The sequence below is a fragment of the Elephantulus edwardii genome, unplaced genomic scaffold (genome assembly GCF_000299155.1).
Source record: "Elephantulus edwardii isolate Elephantulus edwardi_28Jun2011 unplaced genomic scaffold, EleEdw1.0 scaffold00080, whole genome shotgun sequence".
Taxonomy (NCBI): Eukaryota; Metazoa; Chordata; class Mammalia; order Macroscelidea; family Macroscelididae; genus Elephantulus; species Elephantulus edwardii.
Genome location: NW_006399830.1, coordinates 3,865,466 through 3,890,610, shown reverse-complemented (window position 1 = coordinate 3,890,610; position 25,145 = coordinate 3,865,466). Strand labels below are relative to the sequence as shown.

General features: G+C 56.2%; 1 protein-coding gene across 2 annotated transcripts in view; it reads right to left on the bottom strand.

Moving 5' to 3' along the window:
- Nucleotides 1-7,086: 7,086 nt before the first annotated feature.
- Nucleotides 7,087-25,145, bottom strand: part of WIPI2 (WD repeat domain, phosphoinositide interacting 2) — a 36,786-nt gene continuing 18,727 nt past the window's right edge. Inside the window, exons 4-12 of one of the 2 annotated variants that reach the window (XM_006889616.1) lie at nucleotides 24,361-24,457; nucleotides 22,894-22,991; nucleotides 22,413-22,505; nucleotides 16,002-16,072; nucleotides 14,911-15,018; nucleotides 13,340-13,504; nucleotides 9,998-10,105; nucleotides 8,866-9,005; nucleotides 7,087-7,199 (exon numbers count right to left, since the gene is read on the bottom strand). In XM_006889616.1, coding sequence (XP_006889678.1) covers nucleotides 7,087-7,199; nucleotides 8,866-9,005; nucleotides 9,998-10,105; nucleotides 13,340-13,504; nucleotides 14,911-15,018; nucleotides 16,002-16,072; nucleotides 22,413-22,505; nucleotides 22,894-22,991; nucleotides 24,361-24,457 — 993 coding nt within the window. The remainder of the gene's footprint in view (nucleotides 7,200-8,865; nucleotides 9,006-9,997; nucleotides 10,106-13,339; nucleotides 13,505-14,910; nucleotides 15,019-16,001; nucleotides 16,073-22,412; nucleotides 22,506-22,893; nucleotides 22,992-24,360; nucleotides 24,458-25,145) is intronic. The other variant, XM_006889617.1, reaches the window with a different exon arrangement.

The window sequence follows — 25,145 nt, the reverse complement described above, 5'->3', positions numbered from 1 at the left end:
GCGTTGACTGGTCAGTGACCGGGAACCTGGAGGACGTGGTCCGGTCCACAGGCTTTCTGACCTCAGAAACCCCAAGAGGGGTCGCTGCATGAGGGCCTTTGGCTTGTCCCTGTAAACGGAGCTCCTGCGGGGTGACCGCCAGCGTGAGGGCACCCAGAGGTGCCTTCAGAGAAAAGCCTGGTGGTCAGCCTCTTCTCCCCGGGCTGAGGGCTCTGCTGAAAGGTGCCCAGCCTCGCAGCCACAGAGGTGGGTGGAGGTGGGGAAGGGGCTGGGAATCCAACCAGGGTGTTCTGCGTGCAAAGCAAGAATTCTACCACTGAGTAGCCGCTGCCCCCCTGCCCCGCCCCCTTGAGAGCACAACACAGAGTCAAGGCTTCCCAGCACCCTGCGGGACCCCCAGCGCTCTGCCGGACCCCCAGGCCCTGCTGGACTCTGCAGTGCAGCCAGGCCCCAACCCCCAGTGCCCTGCTAGACCCCCAGCGCCCTGCTGGACCCCAGCGCCCTGCTGGACATTGCAATGCAGCCAGGCCCCAACCCCCAGCCCCCACGCTTGAGTGGACCCAGGTAAGATGGGAGCTGAGGCTCTGCATTTTTAAAAAATAAACTATTGTGACTTGGGTGAAGGTTTATAGGGCAGATAGGTCTTGCGTTCAACAGTGCACACGTATTTTGTTTCCTGATACTGACTGGCCATTACTCAACATCCGCACGGCCTTAAACCAAGTCAGACCAGCCAGACATACACTCTTGTGTCAGAACTGTCATCAGGTTAAAGCATCCAAGACGCTCATTAGATGCTATGGTGCATATCATACACAGCCACTCACTCCTTCGTGACTCTGGGGTGGCCTTGGTCCTCGACTGCTTGGGGACAGGGGTCAAGATGGCTGAGTACTGGCGGACACTAAGTACTGTACTGAGTGCAGGGGAGATCTGAGTCCCCACGGGCTGGGCCTCCAGCGTGAGGGTTCCAGAAATGAACGGTCACTATGGGCCAGTCTTGGAACCCCACCCATCTCCCTCAGGCTGGTAAGTCTGTTTTTAAGATTTCTGTTCTACAGTTTTCTCCCACTCCGTCCTGGGCCTTCTCTAGTTAAACGTTCTGAACCGTCATTGAAATGATCCGCAGGACAATGTGAAGCATTCTGTCCACGCAGACACCATGGCGTGGCCTCCCCTCGTCTCGTGAGCTGTCCCTGCCTCGTCCCATCCCGTGAACTCTCAGTCCTGGACATCCTTCCAGGTGTGACATCCCCTCCTCTCGTGAGCTGTCCCTGCCTCGTCCTGTGAACTCCAGGTCCTAGAGGATTACAGGACTGAGTGCCACCAGCCGAGGTACCTCATCCAGAACCTCCTGTCACTGAAGAGGTGACCTGAGAGCACTCTGCACAGCTGATGTCAACAGTGCGAGCAGAGAAGTCACCCACAAGCGGTTCTACTCCACGTGCACTTGACCTTAGAACCTTCCTCAATGTCATCAGTCAGCTCCCTTGCAAGCCCCAGGTGCACCTCAGCCAGACAGACCTCTGCATCTCCACACCAGGGGGGCATCAGGGACGGTACTGAGTCAGGGGTGCTGAGGGGACCCCCTCCAGGGAGACAAGAGGTGGAGGGAAAGGACCCCACGGTTGGGTTCCTCTCCATGTCACTCTGCCTTGTGTCCTCTACAGAAAGTGCCTCAATCACATTTGTATGCTAATCCATTCAGGAAGTCATTTCAGACAGCGGGGAGAGGAGGAGGCATGGACAGGCTCGGGTTTGAAATCAGCAGCCTAGCCAGCACAGGGCAAGGGGCTCGGGGCTGCGGCCACCTCCTGGTGATCCACAGTGCCCCAGGTGTCCTCGGCCTCAGGGAGGTGTGAAGAGGCCGCTGGTCCCGGGGGACCACAAGCTGGAGTCCTATGTCCTCAAGCACTCGGGGAGCACGGCACACAGCACGCCTCTACAGCAGGGCCTGCAGCCACGAGGAGCCAAGCGGCACACCCGCCCCAACCCACAGGACGGTCCAGCAGAGAGAGGCCTTTGGACAAGCTACCACCGCAGCTCATTAACACTGTAGCCGCCAGGCTACTGTACCGTGTTCTAAAAATCCAAGAAGGGTCCAGAGTGAACACAAATGGAGTTAGGGTCCCACGGTCACTGCATTCAAGGGTCCACCATTCTGCCCTTCAAACCCACCGCTGCCAGACATACAGTTCCTTCAGGGGAGATACAGGCTTCTGTGGCTGGAGGGAGGCCAGCTCCGAGTGGGGGGACCTGCAGCCGATTCTAGGATATCAGGATCACCAGGAGCTGGCACGCCACCCCGAGGTGCATCGCCAGGCTTTAAACAGGGGCCCAGTGAGATGCACGGCTAGGAGTTGGCAGTAAATCAGAGGGAAAACCGCTAACAGAAGCAAAGCTTTTAATTTCTTAATGCAGCAATAAAATGCCAACGGCAGCGGGCTTTCCTTCAGATTTGAGAATGAAGGTGGTTGGTAGGCACTGACTCAAACTTAGAATCACCCCCCCCTTAGAGACACACGCCCTTGGACTCCTACCCCGACGTGTACAAATACACCCCTTTACGCATACACCCCACCCGCCCACTCAGGGACAGTGTCACTCCAGCGACACACACAAGGTTCTAAAAAGGAAAAGAACAAAGTACACTTCAGTTACAGCTCAGAAAATGTCATGGACTGGATTTCGTCCCCTTAAAGTAAATATGACAGACGTGGCCACCACGTAACAGCTCCCCTGGTCCCACAGACACAGCACCGGCACACAACGTCCCTCCACCCCGTGGGTCCTGGCCCCGGTCTCCCCCGATTGTGGCAGGCGGCACCTTTGCTCCCTAGCGGCGGCAGAATCGGTGCCCTTGTGCGTGGGGCTGGAGAGCACTGGTCACCCGTGGCCGGCCGAAACCAGAAGTCTGGGAGAAGTGCAACCAGAGTGCTCCCTGGGGCAAAGATGTGGACGTCTCCACACTGCGGGCATGCTATCAGGAGACCCCAGTCTTTGGAAAGACTGGGAAGGGTGAAGGATCAGAGAGAAAGAGGGAGACCCTCAACTCGATGGATCGACAGTGAACTGCGGGTTAGGGTGATTACATGAGACCGCAAGGACAGGTTCAAGTTCAAATTCGCACTTTACAGGGCTGCTCTGAGTCAGACTGGACACGACGGCACCTCATCGCGATGCCAGAAGGGCAGGAAAGAGCCAAGAGAAGGCACTTCGGCACCAGGCGTGTGGGCCTCCCTGTGGCCTCAGGTCTCTGCTGACAGGAGGCCCCCGACACCAGGAAGGTCAGGACGTGAGGGGTCACCAAGGAAAGCCTGTCGACTGGCTGGAGGAGACACGGGCCTTCCTCCAGAGCCAGCACGGAGCGTGTGCCTCTCCCTAGGCCATCCCGGACTTGGATGTCCAGCCTCCTAAACAGAATCCATTTGTTCAAACCGTTCCCTTGCTGTGTTACGGCCGCTCGAGAGAACTCTGCATGGCGTGAGGAAGGGAGGAGGTGCTGAACTCAAGCTGTTCCTGTCCAGGCCAACTCTCAAAGAGACTGAACGTTCCCTGAGGAGCCAGCTGCTGGTGGAGGGCAGGGCAGCATCAAAGGGCATGACCTGGGGACAGAGCAGAGCTCCCTGTGTGCCGAGAGTGTAACAGGGCCCTGGGGGTGCCGGGCACGCTGTGCTGCACTGCTGACAGTCAATCTTCCCACCTGCTCCTGGGGAGAAAGCCAGATCCCGCTGGAAAGACCTCCCGTCTGAGGATCTCAACGGAGCGACCCTGGGTCAGAATCAACTCGTCAGCAGTGAGGATTTTGGTGTTGTTTTTTTTTTTTTTGGGGGGGGGGAAGGACACATTCAGTAAGAAGTGAACTGCAAGGGAAACACTTTGCAGATGGCAGGCTGCTGCCTTGCAGACACAGTGATGAATGTCAGTGTCCCCCCCAGCGGGCCCTTCCTGGGTGTGGTCGGCATAGTAGCCCAGCTACAAATCTAGAGACTGGGGACTCAAAGTCCAAGAGGTGCAGTGGAGGAAAGGCCTGGTGACTGCCATCCACACCAGAGAAGCCCAACCACTGAAGCAGGCCCCTGAGCACAGTTCAGCTGGCCCATGGTGGGTCTCCACAAGTGGAACAGACTCTGCACCAGTGGCCTGCCTGTGCTGGCCAAGCTTGTGCGATGCCCAGGGTGGCCACGCTCCACTGAGCTTCCCACAGAGCGTCCTGGTGACCCTGCGCTGGGCAGGCCCACCTGGCCCTGTCCTCCCAGCACCAGCTCATTCCCTGTCCCTGTGTCACACTTTGGTCATTTCTGCAACATCTCATGGTCCTCAGGAGATTGCACGCTTGTACGGGAGCGTCAACGTGGTGGTTACCGGTGCTGAGACCAGCGAGCTGCCCTAATGGTCTGGAACTGGCCCTGCCCTAACTCCCCGCTCGGCCCGGGTCCAGAGCTGGGGTCATGGGACACTGCCATCCAGCGGGTGAGCACAGCCCGGCCCCCAGCTCTGGGGCAGGAGACACGGGGCCAGCAGGACGCGGTCACTCCCCCACTGGGTTGGTGCCTTGTGGGCATCCCGGTCTCTGCTGGCTGTGGCCCACTGTCTCCAACGAGACGACCAGAAGTTCTCTCCCTCGCCCCGTCTTGTTCTCAAAAAGCAGGGAGTCCCAGCACTTGCTCTCTGATACGGCTGACACCTTGAGAAAGTGGGGTGGTCATCCTGAGCCTGGCTAGGCTCCCTGGGTCTGTAGCCTCAGATTTAGGGGTGAACACAGGGCAATCCTATTTGGTTGGAAACAACTTCTCCTGATCCTTCCAGCCCCTCTGGCCCCACCAGCGCCCTGGCTGCCCAGTGGGCCCGCCCTCAGCTCTGCGCACGCAGGCCTGGGCACACAGGGTGGCAGCCACGCCTGCGACACGGCCTCGTTCCTGCTGCCCAGAACAAACCGCACCGGTCACTCCCAGGACTCGGGTTTGAACGTTTATTGGGCGCCCCCTGCAGGGTACATGGATCATGGCGACCTCACAACAGCCCTGTGAGGTAGGCTGCCCAGCCTCGTCCACCCTCCTGTCCTGTGGCCGCCCTGCCCCTGGACGGCAATCGGTCCTCGACTCCAGGTTCCAGAGTTATAGAAAATACAAAAGGTTTGGTCCCAATTCACTCGGCCATGAAGTAATTTCCCTCCCACCCCCTGGCCCCATTATTGATACTGGAGTTTGGAATTAAAAAAAACCCCAAAAAACCAAAAACCCGAAACAATCCGCATTAGTGTCTAGTTTGGAGTCCAACAAATTGCTTGTGTGACTGGTTTGGCCAGCCCCCGACGGGCTCCCATGCCGCGCTCCACTCCCCCACACCCGAGGGGTCCCCTCCCAGGTGGTGCGGACCCCATCACAGAGGGGAGGACTGCTCAGCAAGCATGGACAACCCTCGTCGTCTGCACGGACACCGTGAACTACCTCACTGACCGGGAAGTGGACGGACGAGGCCTGGGGGCTCTGCGGGGCGCCCAGGAGAGGGGCCACAGGCCAAGGGAGCCCATCTTTCTAGCCAGATCGTCACAGGAGAGAGAGACAGCAGAGTCAACCTGGAATATGTCGAGATGGCCACGAGAAACAGCACACGCCCTGAGCGGTCAGCCAAGCCTGCGGACGCCCACACCTAAATGCTTGGTGCCATCCCCCGAGAGCGCCCGCCTGTTGGGAGTCCACAAACCAGCCATGGGGTCTTCCATCTGGCCCCACTACCACGCACTCACGCCCAACGTGTCACCTCCAAGCCAGCGAGGGAGGGCAGCCCTCTAGCCCCACACCACCACGCCGGGTCCCGGCCCGGTCAAGCCTGTCCATGGTCAGGCCCTCCGAGTCTCCGGGAAACAAACTCGCTGTGCTGTGGACACTGCTGTGCCCACATCTTCAGACCCCGGCTGGGACACACCCAGTCTTGATCGGAAGGGACAGTCCAGGCCACTTGCGCCAGCTGTCATTGTGGGCACACGCTGTCCACTGCAGGCAGCTCCGTGCCTTCCAGAAATACCTCCACGTGTCCTTGCTCAGCACAAGCCACAGCCTGGGCCTGGCCACAGGAGAAAGCTCTGGAAAGCAGCACCAGCGGCCACCCTCGGCGTGCCAGGTGCAGGGGCAGACCCGAGGGAACGGAGGGTGTCTGAATCCTGTGAACAGGAACAAGGGCAGCGAGGCAAATACTGAAAACTCACAATCGCGTGCGCTCAGTACTCTGCCTGATGGGTTCTGGAAGAGTCGACTCAAAAAGGCACATAGACACCTGGGGCCCGAGGTGCTCCCTGCCCACTTCTCTTGGGTTTCTAGCTTTCTCCTCACTCTGACACAGTGCAGGACCCAGCCCGGCCACTCGGGGCAGGGGACGATGCAGCTCCTCCTCAAATGTGAACCCTGTGCTTGTGACAGGAGGAGCTACGGCCGTGCTTAAGAAAAGCCACAGGCCGGGACCAAGGTCCGCTCATTTAATGACCCGAAGGACAACGACGCCTTCCCGCCACTCTCCCCAGGGCCCCGCTCGTCCCTGGCCACTGCAACGGCTCTTCTGAGTCCATGTGCTGCGTGGCAAGCACGATCAGAGACAAAGTCCACGGTGGAGGAGAGCCCGGGACCTGAGCAGAGCAGGACGGAGGGCTGGGACAGGCCCTGCACGTGACCAGCCGCCGTCAGGCCTGGGCCTCCCCGACAGCGTCGCTGCACAGGCCCGAGCACGGAGCCGTTGCCCGCGGGGCTTCTAGCTCTCATACGCCGGCTTGGCACATGAACACATGCAAAGCGAGGAGGGGTCCAAGGCTTCACCAAAGGGTTATTTTTGGCAAAACAAAACAAAACAAAACAATAAAACAAAACCCCCAAAACCAAATAGCCCCAAAAGCTCAAACTCATAAGCGGAAGTGGAAGCCACTGAAGTGAAAGGTGTGTTTCTTAGCAGTACGGAAGAAGACTACGTCTACACTCTGCCCGAGGCTGCCGCCTTCGCCCCAACACAGGGCAGAGTCCACAGCGGCACACCAGGTCCGCACACCAGGTCCATGCCCCGGCCACGCTGCTTCCGGGTCAGAGTTCACTGCCAGGTTCAGTCTGTCCGAAGGATCATGGGAGGATGCTCACTGTCCTCGTCCAGCCGCAGGGCACCAGTCTCTTCCTCCAGACAGGCGCCGCCCACAGCGCCCAGGTCGTCTGTGTAGGCTGTGGAGAGATCAGAGGACGTCACACACAGGCCTGGGACTGACCTCAGGAACACAATCTCGTCTCCAACAGGAGGCAGTGGGGGCACAGCGGCTAAGCGCTCAGGTGAACCCACAGGCTGGCCGTGTGAACCCACGCGCTGCACCGTCAAGACCTGGAGAGCTGCCCCCGCAAGGCTTCCTGGCATTGCCTGGACCGCTACCAAGTTCCCTCCGTCGGATCTGGACCCAAGGTGGCACGGCAGGGTTCAGAGTTCACATCTGACGACACTGAGCCAAATGCTTGTCTTGTTTTGTTGGTGTTTTAAACATTCAACGAGATTTACTGAACACAAATACGGAACCACAACTGGGAGGAAGACGAAGGCAAGGCCCTGGGAACGGAGCACAGAACATGGCCTGTCTAGGAAACTGTCTCAGGCAACGGCGGGGATGGAGACTGAGGGAGGGCTGCCTCTTCTAAGCACAGAGAACGTTAAGGAGATACTTCTGGGCGCACAGAACATCTCTATCTTAACACAACTGTAACAATGCTCCGACACACATCAATAGTAACTACTACAAACCACCATGTGTGCCCCAAGTTTCCACGGAGCAGAGTCGGGGCTGCTTGGAGCTGGAGTGGTGAGAAGGCAGCCCAGGGTGCTGTGTGCAACTGGCCGGGCTGCCACAGCAAAGGGCAGCCTGGGGCCCGCTCAGGCCTCTGCAGGACAAGGGTGAGGCAGTCTCCCGTTGACAGCCCCCCACGCCCGATGGAGGGGGACCAGGAGTCAGAATCAGCCACACCAACTTGGGTGTGGCAGCTACTCGGGAAGGAGAGGGCCTGGTGGTGTGGTGGTTTAAGTAACCAAAAGGTCAGTGGCTTGAGTCCTCCAGCTGCTCCACGAAAAGACCAAAGGTGGGGCGATGACGTCTGTGTAGGAGCTGAGTGCTGCTCACCATGCCGTAACTGAGGGGTTGGTGGTTCAAGTCTACCTGAGTGCCTCAGAACACGAGGCGACAGGTGTGTTCTAGAAAGCCAGCCAGGAGAAATGTGTGGTACAGCCCCACGCCGACACACGCGGGCGACAGGCCGTGTGTCCTCCCCGGAGAGCACAGGGCACGGACGAGACCCTGTGACAGGCCGTGTGTCCTCCCCAGAGAGCACAGGGAACAGATGAGACTCTCGCTGTGACACCACGCCTGGGGCCCCCACCCAGCAGGTGCTGGCCTCATCTGCTCTGTACTGCAGACTGGCCAGCCGCTCTGTGAAGCAGCGGCAAGTCTCAGCACCACAAACTTGTACCAGACCAGGTGGAACTACAGTGGTCGTCTTCTTCAAAAACTTAAATAAATTCTGCCTCAAGCAGTCTTGGAAATCCTTGTTTATAAGGCCTGCCTAGTTAGCCCTGGTGGTGCAGAGATTAAGGAAGTGGCTGTTCCCCTAAACATCAGCAGTTCAGAGACCTCAAAGGTGAGGCTGTCTGCGGGGCCTGGCTACCCTGCCGGTAGCAGTGTGCCCCCCCCGAGGCCTCTGGGAGTGAACAGCTCCTCGGAGCGGTGCCTGGCTGCTCCGGTTTACATCTCGGGAACGCTCACGTCCTTTTCCACGGAAGCAGGAGGCACCAAGCTCAAGCGGAAGTTGCTGCTGTGGCCGCCGAGGGACCTACCTTCCAGCTGAGCGTCACAGCCCTTCCCAGGTCGCGTCGGGGAGGCAGGCACATAAGTGGCTTTCATAGTGGCTGTGCTGTACGGCTGGGTGACCAAGGGGCACTCCTGGGAGGCTGAGTCCAGGATCTCACTGGCCGTCTCCATGCTGCCATCCAGCCTGGGACAGAAGGACACAGCAGTGAGCCTCGCAGTCTGTGTGACGCCCACGGGGTGCTCCTGACCCAGGACGGCGGAACATCAGCGTCCTGCTCGATGTGGAGGGGCCGGCCGGCCGAGGCTCAGAGCCCCTCACCGCGTTCCTCCATCCCTCCCTCACCGATGCAGAGGGACGCGTCGGAGCTGGTTCCCCACTCAGAATGCTACACACGGTTTTCTGACTGCAGCGCCCGTGGGAACAGCACTCACCCCACACCCACCCCACATCCACCGTGCACCCCCTTTTCCATCTACCCTGTCCCTTCCAGCCTTCTGCGCTTTCGGCCCTTTTAACCAAAGCTGTTGGAAGGATCGACTCCTTCTCTGATGTTATGATCATCAGACAAGTCTATCTTCCTTTACTAAGTGTTTTAATTGTGCTTCTGAGTGAAAATGATTTTCTGTTCACTCATTCATACAGATCTTTACAGCACTAACACGGCATGAACGACAGTCCTTGTTCTGCTGATCAGCCTGTGACCTGTGTACCACGTGGCAGAAAGCTGAGCCACACGGCGGAGTGCACCCTACGCTCCACGGTGACCGAGGGCCCAGCTCCTGGGGTCCAGCAGTGTCTGAGGCCAGCAGGCGTGGCTGGATTTATGATCCTGAGTCCCGCCCTTCCCCACTCCATCCAGGACCCTCTCCAGAGCTCCATTCTGCAGCCATCAGCAACGGCAGCCAGGCACCACCCGCTTCTGCAGGTCCCTGCCGGTGCAGGCTCACTCTTGGGGTCATTTCACCTCTAAGGACAACTATCAAGAGAAAGCTTCTTGGGGGTCCCCCTCGTTAGGAGCAGATGTCCAGCGCCCACCCCCCAGGACGTCAGGCCCGCCCCTGGGTAAGAGGACGTGTGGTGCACAGCGCTGCTGCTGTCTACTGCCACCGGCCACCACCTCTCCCTGGGGGTGAAGCTCGGAAGCCCTCCTGTCGTCCCAGCTCTCGTCACCTCACCTGTGCTGCTTCATCAGGGTGCACTCGCCCCCCTCCTGGGGGTCCAGGTTGTACATGTACAGGTAGCCATCAGAGGCGCCCACCAGCAGTCGGGGAATCTTCTGGATTCTAGTGGGAAGAGAGCAGATTTCAGGACCATGCTGTTAGGAGCTGTGAAGTCCACTGCGACTCACAATGACCCTGAGGAACAGACTGAGTCGGGTTCCACCCGCACCCCCTCACGTCCTGACACGCTCCAGGCCACGGCTGCAGCCGGCGGGTCTATCCACGTCACTCAGAGTCTTCTTAAGAAAGTGGGTCTTCTTCCAAGGCCCGGCTCCTCCAGGAAACATGCCCAGAGTGTGTGAGAGGAAGCTGGCCGTCTCCAGCTTGAGGGAACACGCTGGTGGCATCTCTTAAGATGGACTTGCTGCTCTCTCGGCAGCCCGTCTGAGGGACATTCAGTCCCCGTCACCAATACCACAATTCAAAGGCTCTGACCCTTCTGTCATCCTCCTTCTCTGTCCAACTTTCACCTGTATGTAAAACCACTTAAATATCACAGCTTGAGGGAGCGAGCAAGCCTGAGGCGGGTGGTGACAGGGTTAGCCGTGCAGAGCTGGAAGGCGAGTCGTTACAAGGGCTAGTCTGAGGGTCAAGGATCCCTGGCCGAGACGCTCAGGCAGCTCCGAGAGGAAAGAAGCTGTGTGGAGCAGGAGGCATTCGCCCACACTCGCAGCCAGCGGTGATAAGGAAACCATGCCAGCTTTCTGGAAAAGGGGCAGAATTTAAAAGTCGAAAAGATACTGCTTCTGTCTTTTCCAAAGACTCATACTTAGTTCTTTTTCCTTCTTGGTTTTTTTCTATGCTTGCCACCAGACTTTTTTTTTTTTTTTATAATTTTAATGAACATTTACAGAGCATCTGGATTTCCATTCATTCATTGCTGCACTTCTCTACCTGCCCAGCCCTCTCCCCCCGCCACCCTGAAGACTTTTATATCAAATAACCAACAGCATAGGATGTTAGCTTGGACCCTGAAAGGACCTTAGGAAGCATGCTTTTTCTTTTTCTAAGTAACAGATGGGTAAACTGAGGCCCCCAGCAGATGGAGGAAGTGGACTGCTGGGTTTACACACTGGTTATTAAGTTATTAACTGACGTAACTTAGTGCTCTTTTCAAAGATATTTGTCTAAATACAATTCCCTAAACAATTTGAAATGTCCTTAGAGAATGTCCCCTTGAAAGGGCTTGTCACCAAATATACTGGGTTTATGTAATCTTATTTTTTTTAAGTCTTCAAATGGTGTTTATAGTGGGCTGGACTCTTTAAGTCTTCCAAAGGGCTCACCTGGGCCATGATAAGCTTTCAGCTACTGAGTCTGTATTACCTCAAAGAATTTTGTTTTTATCATTCAATTAACATATTAGAGCTTTGCCTCTTTGCCCCAACAGTCTTGTTCCTGCTTACTGGTTTATATTTTGTTGTTTATTCTGTATATCGTGTTAGTTATATTTATAGGCTGTGGTTCACAAGAGAGTGTATTTTAAGTACCTTTTTTTAAAAAAAATTTTAAGTACCTTTTATGTGGTTATTTCATCTTCCAACACTTTATAAATAAAATATTCAATTGTTTCTGACCCTTTCACATGGTTAAAAAAAAATACTGTGGGTTGAGTCAGCTGCACCTCAGTCTTTAAATGGACACCCTTGCTCTTCTCAAGACCCTGAAGAGCTCCTTGACAGCAGATTTCTCTAATCCAACATATCTTGATGTTCTGACTACCGTAGGTGTTTTGTGGACCCAAGTGAAATGGAATCCTCCACAGCGTCAGTCCCTCCTTCCTCCTGGTCCACTGATGAAGACGTTCGCTTCCTCAGGGCGTGAGAGAACTCATCTCCCAGGCTCTAATCTCTGGGCTTCATTAAGTGCTCTAAGTCTTCACTTTCGGCAAACACCGTCTGTGTGATCTGCATGACCAATCCTGACGCCACATTCATCTGGTCGAGCTTCTCCCAAGGACCAGCACACTCATGAAGACTGAGGAGCCTTCAGCACGGAGAGGGGAGGAGCCCCCACAAGCTGACGTGTTCCCTAAGTGCCTGGTGATCCATGGATCAGAAGGGACAGCGGTACTTGCCATGCTCCCACCAGCTGACCACAGGCCTGAATAAATCCTGACCTCAGTGAGACCAGCCTCCCTCTTTCTCTAAACGTTGTCACTTCCAGCTCTGCTAGTCTGACGAAAGCACAGTGCCCGTGGAGCTCATGGAATTGTGAAGGGGTGCCGAGGTGGAAAGCTGGTCTCTCCAGGGCCAATCCCAGCGAAGACTCAGACTGCTCCCAGCCTGCGCGTTCTGATCGCACTTCCCCCACGGCGTGCTAGAATAGGGACTGAGACCCTGGGAGATGGTTCCCTTTATCAGCCAAATCGGGTTCAGTGTGGGCAAGCTGGCACCGTTACGTGCCGTCAAGCGACACATGGTGAGCCTAGAACAATGGCTCTGAACCTTGCCCTCCCCTAAGCCAACCTCACCACGGCTGCCTCGGCACAAGCACTGTCAATCCACCTGGTCAAGGTCTTCCCAGCATGAGGTCCTTCCCCAAGGACCGGCCTCTCCTGACGACATGCCCACAGTACGTGAGCTGGACTCTGACCATCCTTCCTTCCACGGGGCACGCACTCTGCTTCCACGCTCTCCAGGACAGACCTGCTTGTCTTCTGGCAGCCCACGTGTGTTCAGACTCTTCTCTAGCACCACCAGTCGGAGGCACAGCAGCCGCTTCTGTCATTCTTCTTCGCTGTCTAGTTCTCAGATGTAGAGTGAGGAGCTGAGAAGACCACGGCCTGGATCAGGTGCATGTTGGTCTTGCAATGACATCTCTGCTCTTCAGCACTCTGGAGAGGGCCCTGACAGCAGATTCTCAGACTGCTAGCGCCAAGGGTGTCGAGTGTGGACTGGAGCAAGATGAAATCGGCAGCACTTCAATTCTTTCATAACGTTGCTTACTGGCCTGATGGTGAAGATTTCTTGTCTTCCTGATGTCGACAGGCAATCTACACAAAGACTGTACCCTCGATCTTCTGCGACAGGCACTTCCAGTTCTCTGCACAGTGCACTGAGCAAGGCTGTGTCTTCTGCATGTGCAGGGCATGGATGAGTCTTCCTCTGCTCTTGTAGTTCAAATCAAAGACTTCTCATTAGCACCTAATACTTTCCATAGAAATGGAAGGACGACCCGCTGGAATGACGTGTCCACTGCAGGAGTTGCATGCTGGCTCCTCCCTCCCACCCTGACCCTAGGGAGTTCTTCCTCGGTGGTGTCCTGAGGACATGGGACACCAGGGGGATTACTCACGTGGCCAAAGAGCAGATATTCTTATGGCCGCAGAAGGGCAAGCGGACAGTGGCAAAGGCCCTGCCCTGGTTGAACATCTCCGTGACCTGTGAGGGCAGGTAGCTCGTGGAGGCCATGAGCACTTTCCCGAAGTAGCCAGTCCAGGTGGTGGGCTCCTCCTGGGGTCTGGACAAGGGACAGGTGTTCAGATGACAGAGCTCAGGTGAGACCCACCCCACCCCCTCCCACGGAGAGGAGGGTCAGCCTGACACTTGAAGCAGAGATCACCTACCCGCCAAGACAAGAGAGGCAGGCGTCCTCCGGGCCCGAGGTCCCTTCCTTGGGACTCGCCTCCAAGCCCGAGGTCCCCTCCAGGGAACTCGCCTCCTGAGGCCCTGTGGCCTGTCTCCCCTAAGAGGGAGGGGAGACGCCCCCTGAGGCCTTAGCAGTAGACAGGGCCGAGCTCCTTTGGGGCTGGACTGCTGATGACCCACCGCAGGGATCGTGGACTGCAGTCTTTACAGGAGCAGATGGTAAGAGCTTTCCTCCCTCAGAACTGCAGATCTTCTGGTCACCAGTGAATGCTTAATTACTGTGCTACCAGGGCACCTTGGCAAGTATGAGGACAACAGGGGCCAATCGATGAGCCCTCCAGCTCTTTCTGATGTGTGGGTCAAGTGGGCACAAGTGTGAGGGCTGAGGCTCTCCTGCTGCCTGGCCACTCCCTGGCGTGCACCTGCCATCAGTCTGAGTTCTGCTCGCGACACCAGCGGGCACACGCTAAAGCAGCTGAAGGCAGGTGCTCCGTCACCATCATGCCTGAGTTACAGCGACGCTTCCCAGGTGACACAGCCCAGCTCCCGGCTGACGTGCAGGTGGGTTACAAGGGCACTCAGGCACACCAAGGACACCCCACACAGACACCCCGTATACGCGCCAGGGAGCCGCACCTGTACTAGGGGAGGACGGGAGCTTCTCAGGAAGTGGTTCGAGCCCCACTCCATCCTTCTCATGCAGACTTGCCATGTTTGAGCACCATTATAAAGGAGGGGGAAAGAGCTTTCTCAACTGAGCTCCAATCTGCTGGTCCTTGTTCTCTACTGAGGGAACCCTGGTGGGGTAGTATGTGACGTGACCAGGCTTTGGACTAAAAGGCTGGCAGTTCAAACTCACCAGCTGCTCTTCAGGAGAAAGATGGGCAGTCTCCTCTCAGAAGAGTCACAGCCTAGAAACTCATGAGCTGGAACCAACTTGAAGCAGCGGGCTTTGTGGTTTATTCTTTACTCATAGGAGCCCTGGTGGCACAGTGGTTAAGCACCTGGCTGGTAACCAGAAGGTGGCCAGTTTGAGCCCATGGGGGCTTTGTAGTGGAAGGGCCCAGTGGTCTGCTCCCACAGACCAGAGAGATGACATTCAGCCAGGCTCTGGGACAGTTCTGTGGTCATGCATGGGGACAGTGTGGGAGGACACCAACTGCACAGCACCCAACAACGACACTCCTCACTAGCCAGTGTCCTCATCCCGCCCCCACCCAGGCAGTGCATGCTGGGAGCAGCGGGCCCAGCCTTCCTGGGACACCTCCTGGCACTCACTTCTCCTTCACAGTCTCGAGTTTGAAGATGTGCACAGTTTCTGTGTTGCTGGACGCAGAGAGGAACATGCCGTCCATGCTGAAGGCCAGGGAGCTGATGCTGACGCACCTGGAACAGGAAGAGGACTCAGTCAGGGGACACCGTCATAGGAGAAGGCCCCACAGCAGGCCGCCTCCAGTCCACTGACATCCTCTCACATCTGTCCAGGAGCCTCTCAGAAGAACGACAGAATAATGTCCAAAGGCTAAGCCCAGGCCAAGGCACGCGCATGACATCAGAACTAGATGGTGCGTGGCTCCAGCATGGACTGGTGAGAGAACCAGGGGAGGAGGTACTGGACAAAGGGGGCGAGAAAGGGGAGACAAACCCCCCAAATTAATATAGAAGACCAGGATTCCCAGGCAGACTGAGAGCAGCAGAACTCCTAAGACCAAGGCTCAGTCACCTTTGAGCCTGGAACAGAATTCACTGTGTGACTCAACTTTCAACCAAATGACAGGTGAACCAACACAGCAGGGAGGTACAGACTCCTAATACTAACCACTAAGATCAAAAGGGCAGCATTCACCCAGGCAGAGTGTGCAGAAGACAGGGAGGATGGACAGATGGGGAATTAAGCGAGGCAGCTCAGGCGCGCCCCAGAGTCAGCTTGGCCTCAGCACCGCCCCAGGGCCTGGCTCTCCGGGCTCTGCCCAAATCCAGATAACCATATCCAGTTAGAAAGAGCTGAAAGAATGCCCAGTGTGCACTCATAAACAGCTTTTTATGAGCAATGGGGCTTTGGTGGTCTGGTGGCAACAAGTGGTGCTGGCAATCCAAAGGTATGCAGTTCAAATCCACCACCTGCTCTGTGGGATAAACATGGGCAAGCTCCTCCCGTTTAGCTTAGTGCCTCTGAAAACCTGCTGGAGGATCACCAACGGGTCCGCTGTTCTGACTCCACGGCACCAACAACAGGCTGTGAGAAGCCTCCTCATCTCAACTGAAGGCGGGAGGCTTCCCTGTTTCTCGGCTTCCCTGGCCTGGCCCCCAGGAGCACACGATGAGACCCACGCACTTCCCTAGGGAACACCGGGACTTTGGTACACTACCTTTTAACTCCTCGCCGGAACTCAAAGAGTTTCTGTCCCTCTGGGATGGAAAACACTCTGATCACGGTGCCCTGTGACAGGAGACAGAAGATGGAACTTCAGCGACGTGAAAGGGAACCGTCTTTCTGGTTCTTTTACCCAGGGCTGTAAGAAGCGTGTGCTGTGGTTTTCAGTGCCGGCTCTGTGCCGGCTGAGGGTTTCCCAGCCTCCCCACGGAGGACAAGCAAGTCCTGTGCGGATGTCAAATACGAGATCTTTCTCCTCTCCAGTCGTGTTACATGCCGCTGAGTTGGAACCATCACACAGCCCCCGACAGGTTTCTGTGACACTGAGCCGCGCAGGTGACCGAGGAGCAGCTGGATTCAAGCCGCGTGCTTAGTAAGTTCTCATGAAATTCTGAGTCTCTTCCTTAGATCAACCCATCTTAACTTTCTACTGATCTAAAGACTAACAGTCACGGATTCCAACGTGGAATCCAGGCGAACGGTGTTTCAGTGCACCCCGTCTGCTTCACTGCTCATCGAAGATACGGGGCTATGACAGACTGCAGGTCTGTGGACATGCCACTCCCAACGGCACATGTCCACTGCTAGTCTGCCACGTTTTAGACAGTGTTTCAAGATTTTTCATCTTGCTCTGTTGTATGCTTACTGACATCATGCAAATGTGACTTTTCTGTGGAGTAGGAAACCAGAACAGGTGACTGGCTTCACTGAGCGGCTGAACAGAACCCACGGGTCCCTGGACTCGGCCGTGTGACAGCCCTGCTTCTCTTTGGTGTGTGCAGACCTTCGAGCGCACGCTGCTGGGAGGCGGCCCTGGTGTGGGGCTATTGCCCGCTGAGCTTGACCCGACGACACGACGTGAACAGCTCCGTGGCTCACAGGGCTCTCAGCGAGAATCTTGTCTTTTAAAAGGACCCTTAAACCACAGCATTCTCGTGGATTTTTTTAGTGAAAACATACGCACCACCGCACCCCCAACTCCAGTGCTGGCTACGACTCCCCTCAAACCCCCACTCCTCACACAGCCCGTGACACACTGTGCCCACTGCTGACCAGCCCCCTGCAACAGCAGCAGAGCACCTTGCCTGCGACGCCTGCCTTCCGAGCGGGAGCACCCCATCGAGGGGCGTCCTCAGCTCGAGGGTGCAAGGGCGCTCATCAGCCCACCAGCCACTTCACGGTGCGTTACCATCACGGGAACCTAGAACATGGGGCGCAGCTGCCTCAGGAGGAGCCCAGTCAACCGGACAAAATGTGAACCCCAACCCCAGGCCTCTGCGGCCACGTGGACTCCACGCCAGCAGCCTGTGCTCGGAGCAGCACCTCTCCCGGGGTTTCCGCGGCAGGAAACCTGCAGGAAACAGTGGTGGCGGGGTCACCGCTCACCGGGAGGTGAGCAGTCACACAACGGAAAACCTCTCTAAGAAAACACGGACCGTTCACAACAAAACGTGCAGAGCTGGAAGCGGCACTGGCCTTGTATCAAGCCAGCTATCCTGAAGATGCCAGTCTTCTAATCATTCCCAGCCTCTCCACCTTCAACTAACTATGGTGTGTGGGGGACGTGGGGGCAGACAGGGCACAAGAAGGAATACTCTAGCGGGAATAACGGGGGGCAGAGCTCTCAACTTCTGTGGCTCCTGGGCCGGGAGATCACTGGCCTGCAGAGCACAGGAAGCTCCGGCCATCGACCCAGCAGCTCTCCCTGTGTCTCTGCGGCTATAAATCCCAGTGGAGGGTCCGGCCCATCTTTCTGTTGTAAATAAGCTTCCACATCCTATTTTAGCAAGCAGCAGCTGGGTCTTAAGCCTGCCAACAGCACAACCCTGGTCCCTCTCTAGAACAGAGACCAGGAAAGAAGAGCATGGAGGCAGAGAGAAACCGTCCAAAGGGCTAGTGGACCACATGAACTTTGCCTTCCAGAACCAGATGGGCCCACTACCGCCATGGCCACCCTGAAAGGGATCACAGAAGATCCTGCACAGAGCAGGACAGACGTGGAACACTTCAAATCTGAGGGAACCCAGAGACTGTGGCCTTCCGCCACCCCTGGAGCCCGGGACAAAACTCACTCCCCGCCTCAACTGTTGGTCAAACAGTGGGCAAACCTTCTAAGGTGGCCAGTGACACCAAACAGGTACTCATTCCTCAGAATATCCACCTAAGACACAGAAGCAGGAACGGCCCCAGGATAGAGCCAGCGCATGGGAAGGAGCAGGAGAGCAGGACAGAGGCTGAGTGAAGTGAGACTCACAGGGAGAATGTGGGGAAAGCGGGGCCACATGGTGGGCGCTGCCATTAATCAGAAAACAAAACGTGCAGGACAGAGGACTAGAAAACCAACCTGCTTCGTGAATCTCCTTCAAGGAATACAAGGAAACAGAAGGACACTGTGTGACACTACAGTCCAACAGCGCACCCTCACTCAGCCTCTCATGTCCCCACTGAGGGAACCCACTCAACCTTCAGTCCCCCAGCTCACAGAGCTCAAAGTTCAAACAACTGAATACAGAGACACCAACACACACCACTTTCTTTGGGGAACGGAGTGATCTTTAGCACAACAGTGAGAAAGCATAAAAAAGAAAGGCCAGAAATGCAGCAAAGTAAAGACAAGCGAGTCCCTGACCCTGGAGTGGAATGAGGCCCGGGTGTGTAAGAGTCCAACGCAAGTCCAGCTGCCCGACACGCGAGCGGAATGAGGCCCGGGTGTGTGAGTGTCCCGCACAAGTCCAGCTGCCCGACACGCTGATGAAGAGGGGTTACCTCTGCCCAGAGCCCCAGGAGCTGGCACGGTGCACGCCCCCCCCGGCACCCCGGGTCAGGACGTGGTGGAAAGCTTCCACAGTGAGGGACGGACTTCAGGACCAGGCAGCAAATACCTGAGGCAGCCCCCCTGCAGCTACTGGTCTGATTCAGTGACCTCTTTAAGGTGCTGAAAAGCAAAACGTCGTTTTGAAGACTAAGGTGTACCGGTCCAAACCAGTCTTTTCCATCACATCTGAAATACCTGAAAACCATGAATAACTGAAGAGGCTGGCCGAGAACAGACTGTGAAAGAATGTGTCTTGGCCAAAAAGCAGCCAGAGTGCTCCTTCGAAATGCCGCCGCCCAGACGTCGTGTAACAACCTGACACACTGCAGAGCGGGTCCGTCCCTGGGGAAGGTCGGCCATGCTGCTGAAGAACAGGGTCAGCACCAACAAGGAAGACCCTCACCGAGACGCAGCACCACCGGGGTGACGACAGCAGCTCCCATGGCAGAGCCCAGGGAGGGTCCAGGCTGCAGAGCTCAGCTCTGCTGTACCGGGAGGACGGCGCCGACCCCCACCCCAGGTCACGGTCCGTCCCTGCGGCCCACACCCTCAGTCAACACACAGCTCTTCAAACGGGACGTCAGCTGTGTAACTCCTGCCAATGAGCAGACACGACTCTGTGTCCCACAGTGCCACTCCACGTCAGGAGAGCCGGAGGCCCCTGAGAGGCTAGCTGTTCAAACAAGGGGCTTCTGCACACAGCAAGCCAACCAGGGGCTCGCTCCAAGCCATCAGTCTATGCTGACTGGATGCAAACGCCATTCTGTGCCCCACCTAAGTGCTAACCAGAGAAAGCCCAGATCAATCGGGGTAAGAGAATTCCCGGCCATGTTGACCTGCCCAGGAGGAGACAACAGTTAGCCCAGGATCCAGGCCCCGATGCCAAGGCCCCGCTGGTCGGCCCAGGCACATTCCCTTAACTTCTGAGCCCTCAGTGTAAGAGGAGACGGTCTACCTTACAGATTCACCGAGGACAGAGAACAGCGTAGTGACACGATGAGAAGACACCGGAAAGAGCGGAATCCTCAAGACAGGGGAAGGAGGTGGTGGACTTGTGATGGGTTGTGGGCTTGGAGGAAATAAAAGAAAGGCTGGGGGAACATGACCTCCCAGAGAAACAGCATCGGGGGCTGAATCAAGGAGGGAGAGGAGGTGTGGCAGAGTCCCTAAGAGGTAGAGCTGACACTCACAGATCAATCACCGAGCAGAGGGAATGGGGGTGGCGGGGGAGGCAGGGCAAATTTATCTCAAGTGTGTTGCTGGTAGGAACCCTCATGGCACAGTGGTCAAAAGGCTAGTAGTTCAAACCCACCATCCGCTGTAGGAAAGGAAAACAAGACCGTTTGTTTGCATTAAGATTCACAGCCTTGGAAACACCATGGACAGTTCCACTGCTGCTACGGGGTGTCACTCCCATCAGCTGTTTCACAGAACTAGACAGCAGTGGGCACAGTGTGGGGCTCGGGAGGACGAAGACATGTCGCGGGTCAGTGCCACCTCCATGTGTGGACAAGACACGCTGCAGGTCTGTGCCAGCCGGTGACTGGGAGACACAGAGGGTCAGTGCCATCCGGTGACAGGGAAAAGACACAGCAGGTCAATGCCACCTCCACGTGTGGACAGACACGCTGCGGGTCTGTGCCAGCCGGTGACTGGGAGAAGACAGGTCCATGCACCCTCATGACTGGAGAAGACATGCCGTGGATCCTTGACCTTATGATCCAGGCAGGAGTGTGCCAGGCCTTTATTCCTTCCTCGCCAGTCTGCCTCAGTGCAGAAATTGTTCAGGAATGCAAACCCTCACCGACAGACAGGCAGCGCTGCACATGCGGCGCCCCCGCCAGGAACAAGAGCCCGGCCTGCCACAGGGAAGGAGAGACCCCGACACCCCCCACCCCCACCACTGGAATCTAAGGGATGCGGAAGACCTACCAACACAATTACTTAGAGCAGCAAATTTAAAACTGCAAACAAAGGCTGTCAGGTCCCTGCACGTACTCCACGTCAGCAAATCTGCCAAAAACGCCAACTGGTGTACTTCCTGCCGTGTGCATCCTCAAACAACACAAGTAATTAAACAGAAATGCTCCCAAAGGGTCATGTGCAAACAAATGACTGTATTCACAGACATTTTCTCTCGCTGCCATCGATCTGGCACCGACAGCTGACCCCCCAGCGGATGTTCAGAGGATATAAATCGCACGGGAGGAGATCGCCGTTCTCTCTCCTGCGAAGCAACTGGTGGTTTTGAACTGCCAGAGAGGTGCCACCTTTGAGCAGTGCAAAGCCCTACCCGTTAGGCTCCCACAGAGAAACACGGTCCTCCTAAACCCCAAACCCATGGCCCCGGAGCTGGCTGTGACTTGGTGACCCTGCAGGACAGAGCAGAACTGCCCCACAGGTGCCCCAGGACCGCAGGTGTCTCTGGCTGTAGACTTTTACAGCAGACTGGATCTTCTTTCTCCTGCAGAGTGGCTGATAGGTTTGAACTGCTAACCCTTTGATTAGCAGCAAAAATACTTTAACCACAGCACTACCAGCTCTCCTACTAAACAGTGGAGGGAATGATGACGAATTATATACATATCATACAGGATCAATTTTGTCACAGAAGCGAAAACAGAACTTCTGTGAGTTGAATGAGACCAATACACGGCAGTGTCTGGAGCAGCTGAGGCGACAGTCTGCACCTGCCTTCGAGGACCACCATTCTCGGGCCCCCCATGCATCCGCTCTCACACAGGACCTGAGAGTTCTTTCTGTGGGCAGGCGGGCTGGCATTACAAGCAGGAAATCCAGGAACGAAAGGAAATCCCACGCTTCTCATGATTTTCTATCCTAAGCAGATGTCACCTTAACAAAGACAACCCCGCGCCTTTTAATGAAGACGGTGGCGAAAGGGGAAGCCCCTGCCCCTCCCAAAACTGAAGCCAAAGTAAAGGTGTTAAAGCCAAGAAGGTACGTCACCACCTTCCAGAGCCTAAGACGCCGAGACTCCGGAGGCAGCCCAGATACCCTGGAAGAGCGCCCCCGGGAGAAACAAGCTTGACCACTGGACCATCATCAACTTTCCCCTGACCACTGAGTCAGCCGTGAGGAAGACAGAACAACACACGTGTGTTCACTGTGGATGTCAAGGCCACAAGCACCAGATCAAACAAGCTGTGGAGATGCTCTATGACACTGACGGGCCAAGGTCAGCACCTTGACCAGGCCTGATGGAGAGAAGGAGGCCTGTGCTCAACTCCCTCCTAAGACACTTAGGATGCTGCCAACAAAACTGGGATCCATCTAAACTGAGTCCAGCCGGCTAATTCTAAACACAAATTTTTCTTACAACTTCCTGCTCCCTCAAAAATTAAACATCCCTGGGTAAGTGGCTGGACAACACATGGCCTTATGGCCTTTTCTCCCGAACGTTCTAGAAGGGGCATGTGAGAGCTCTATCATTGGAACACAGGAGCCTGTGCCTTCCACTCACTGCAGGTGGCCCGCCCGGCAGCTTCATGGCGTGTCCTGAGATCCAGTCAGGAGAACGGCTGTTCTGGTCCCCCAGCTGTGGGGGGGGACGCTTCACCCAGCAGGACCTACCTTCTCCGAAGCAGTGGCCAGCTTGGTGCCACTCGCATCAAATGCCAGAGCTGCCAAAGGGCTGTCGTGCGCGGGGATCATGTTGGCGGCTCTCTGTACAGAGAAAGATTAGGTAAGTGTACACGGTCCAGCCACATCAACAGGCCCCATTACCGTCACCAGTCACCACGGCCACTGCACTCAAGGGCCGAGGGTGAGGACGGCTGGTCAGAACCAGAAGAGAGGACTTTGGCCATATGGTCCCCTCCGTCCTCCACACACACAGTGCTCCCAGCTGACACCCCTCCATCTCCCCACACACAGAGCTCCGGTCAGCACTTGTGGGAAGCAGTGTGGACTGGGAGGCAGAGGTGACCAGGCCTGACCTGCATCAGCAAGGATGCAACGATCAGTGTGCTGAGCTCAGGAAATGGACCACCAGCCTCAGCAGCACCACAAAGGGCTCATTCAAGAAACGTGTCAGGTTGACAAGGACGCTCACCAGGTTGATGGTGTCGAAGACCTGCACCTCTCCGATGGTCGCGCTCCCGGGGTACGCCAGGTAGCAGTTGTCGTTGTTTATGGACAGGGCACACAAGCCTGTAGCACAGAGAGTCAGGTCTGCGAGGGTGCCCCGGGCAGGTACTGGACGACGCAGCACTGACCCTAAGGGAAGGAGGACGGCAGCCGCGCAGCGGACAGCGCTTTCAGGGCCCTCGGCCTTTGTCAAAGCTCAACACCTCCAAACCGCAAGATGAAATCATGGCCCTCTGGTCAGTTCTGACTCATGAGGCCCCTGGAAGAGGACTCCTGTCTGTGAGCTTCTCAAGCTGCTATGATTTACAGAAGTGGCCAGTCCCATCTTCCTCCTTATGAGCCTCTGGCTGTCGCTTTGAGGACCAACTTGGAGCTGACCCACAGCTGACCTGCCAGCACGTTTTCAGAGGCTGTTAATCCCACAGGGAGGAGACTGCCCAGCAGCTGGTCCGGGGGTTCCAACCACTGACCTCGCGCTTAGCTGCCAACTGTTTTAACCACTTTGCCACTAGATTAAAAAACTCTCCCCAACACCCATTTGCCACTGAGCCAATTCCAACACAGCTGGCCCCAGCCGTGCCAGGCAGAAGGCGTCCCAGGGGATGTTCCATGACCGACTCTTTGGAGTCAACAGCCTCTCAGGGTGGACTTGCAATGCCATCAGGTATGCTAACAGTTTGGCGCAGCCAGACTCGCTCTTAAGAGGATGCTGTTAGGGGCTGTCAAAGCAGCCAGGACTCAGAGCTACAGACGGGAACTGCAGCCACGTAAGAAACATCCCGAGGCCTCTGACGTGAACGGATTACCGTGAGTGCTGTGGACTAACAGCGACCCTGAGCACAGGACACACACTCCCCTGACCGTGCACCAGCCACCCCACCTCCCCCGTGCTCACGCCCACTGCTGGAGCTGCTGGCTCAATCCACCTCAGTGGGCGGCCTCTCCTCCTGACCCGCCACCTTTTCACGCGTGATGGCCTTCTCCACACACTCCGCCCTCCTGGTAATAGGCCCAGTGCTGTGTGAGATGAAGCCTTACCACCCTGGGCACCAAGGACGGAGCACTGATTAGTAAGCTCACAACTGTGGCCAAGGACACGACGACAAGACTCTATCAGGTAAAAGGGAAGCTGGCTCTTCAGTTAGGCTTGTTTTCTAAACACTGCAGGAAACCGAGACTCCCGGGGTGGGGGGGGGGAGGAAAGAAGAGCGCGGCTGCAACATGACTGATTAAGGCCTAACAAAGTCTGATGAACAGGAAACCAACTGCTCTAGAAACTTTCAACGCACAGGAGGAAAAGCAACATTTAAAAATTCTTTTCTTAATTTGCAGAAACTGTAATGAGACCCCAGGAATCCCACACTCTAAAGCAAACCTCTCACCTCTACTTACAATCAGAAGAGCAAGGGAATCATTCTCCAGATGGATTTACCTGTGGGATTTGGGGGCGTCTCCCTAATGGTGTGCAGGACCTTCATGTCCCGGATGTTGTGTATGTACAGAGACTCTTCCAGGCACACAATTAACCTCTAGAAAGAGACAGAAGCCAGGCATGAGCAGTCGCCCAGGGACGCAGCCATCCTGGGACGGCGCACGTGTTCCCTCCAGGACACCGGCCGACTCAGGATGCTCCACGGCTGGCACTTAGTGAGCGGCCTTCCTGCTGGACGGTGTCCTGCGGCGCTAATGGAGGGCACCCAGCGTCACTGAGCTTGTCCCCACAGCTGTTGAACTAGTAACTAATGACAAGGCTAATTAACTGTCATAGCGTGGACAGAGGCCCCCCCCCAGGCTAAGAATGCTCTCTTGGTGGGAGGTGTGCGCGCACGTGTGGGGAGTGTGTGTGTTTGCCTCTTCTGTGTGATAATGTGGTGGACACTCATAGCTTCAGTCAGGCCAGTGGCTTTAAAAAAAATCACTGTCTACTCTGCCGAGGAAACAGCACTGTGCTCAAAGAACCATGGCTATGGGGTCGGAATGACAAGTGACCCAAACAACGCCGTCAAGGTGGTCCTGACGCCTGCACACCTCCCACCATCTGGTTCCTGCGGGTGTAAATCTTGACAGGAGACTGCCCTTTCCCCAAGAGCAGCTGGTGGATTCAAACTGCCAACCTTTTAGTTAGTAGCAAATGTGTAACCAATTATACCATCAGAACTCCTCAAAGTGAGAAAAGCAAGATGTCCACATCTGAGCTGTCACTTGGAGAGCAAGCAG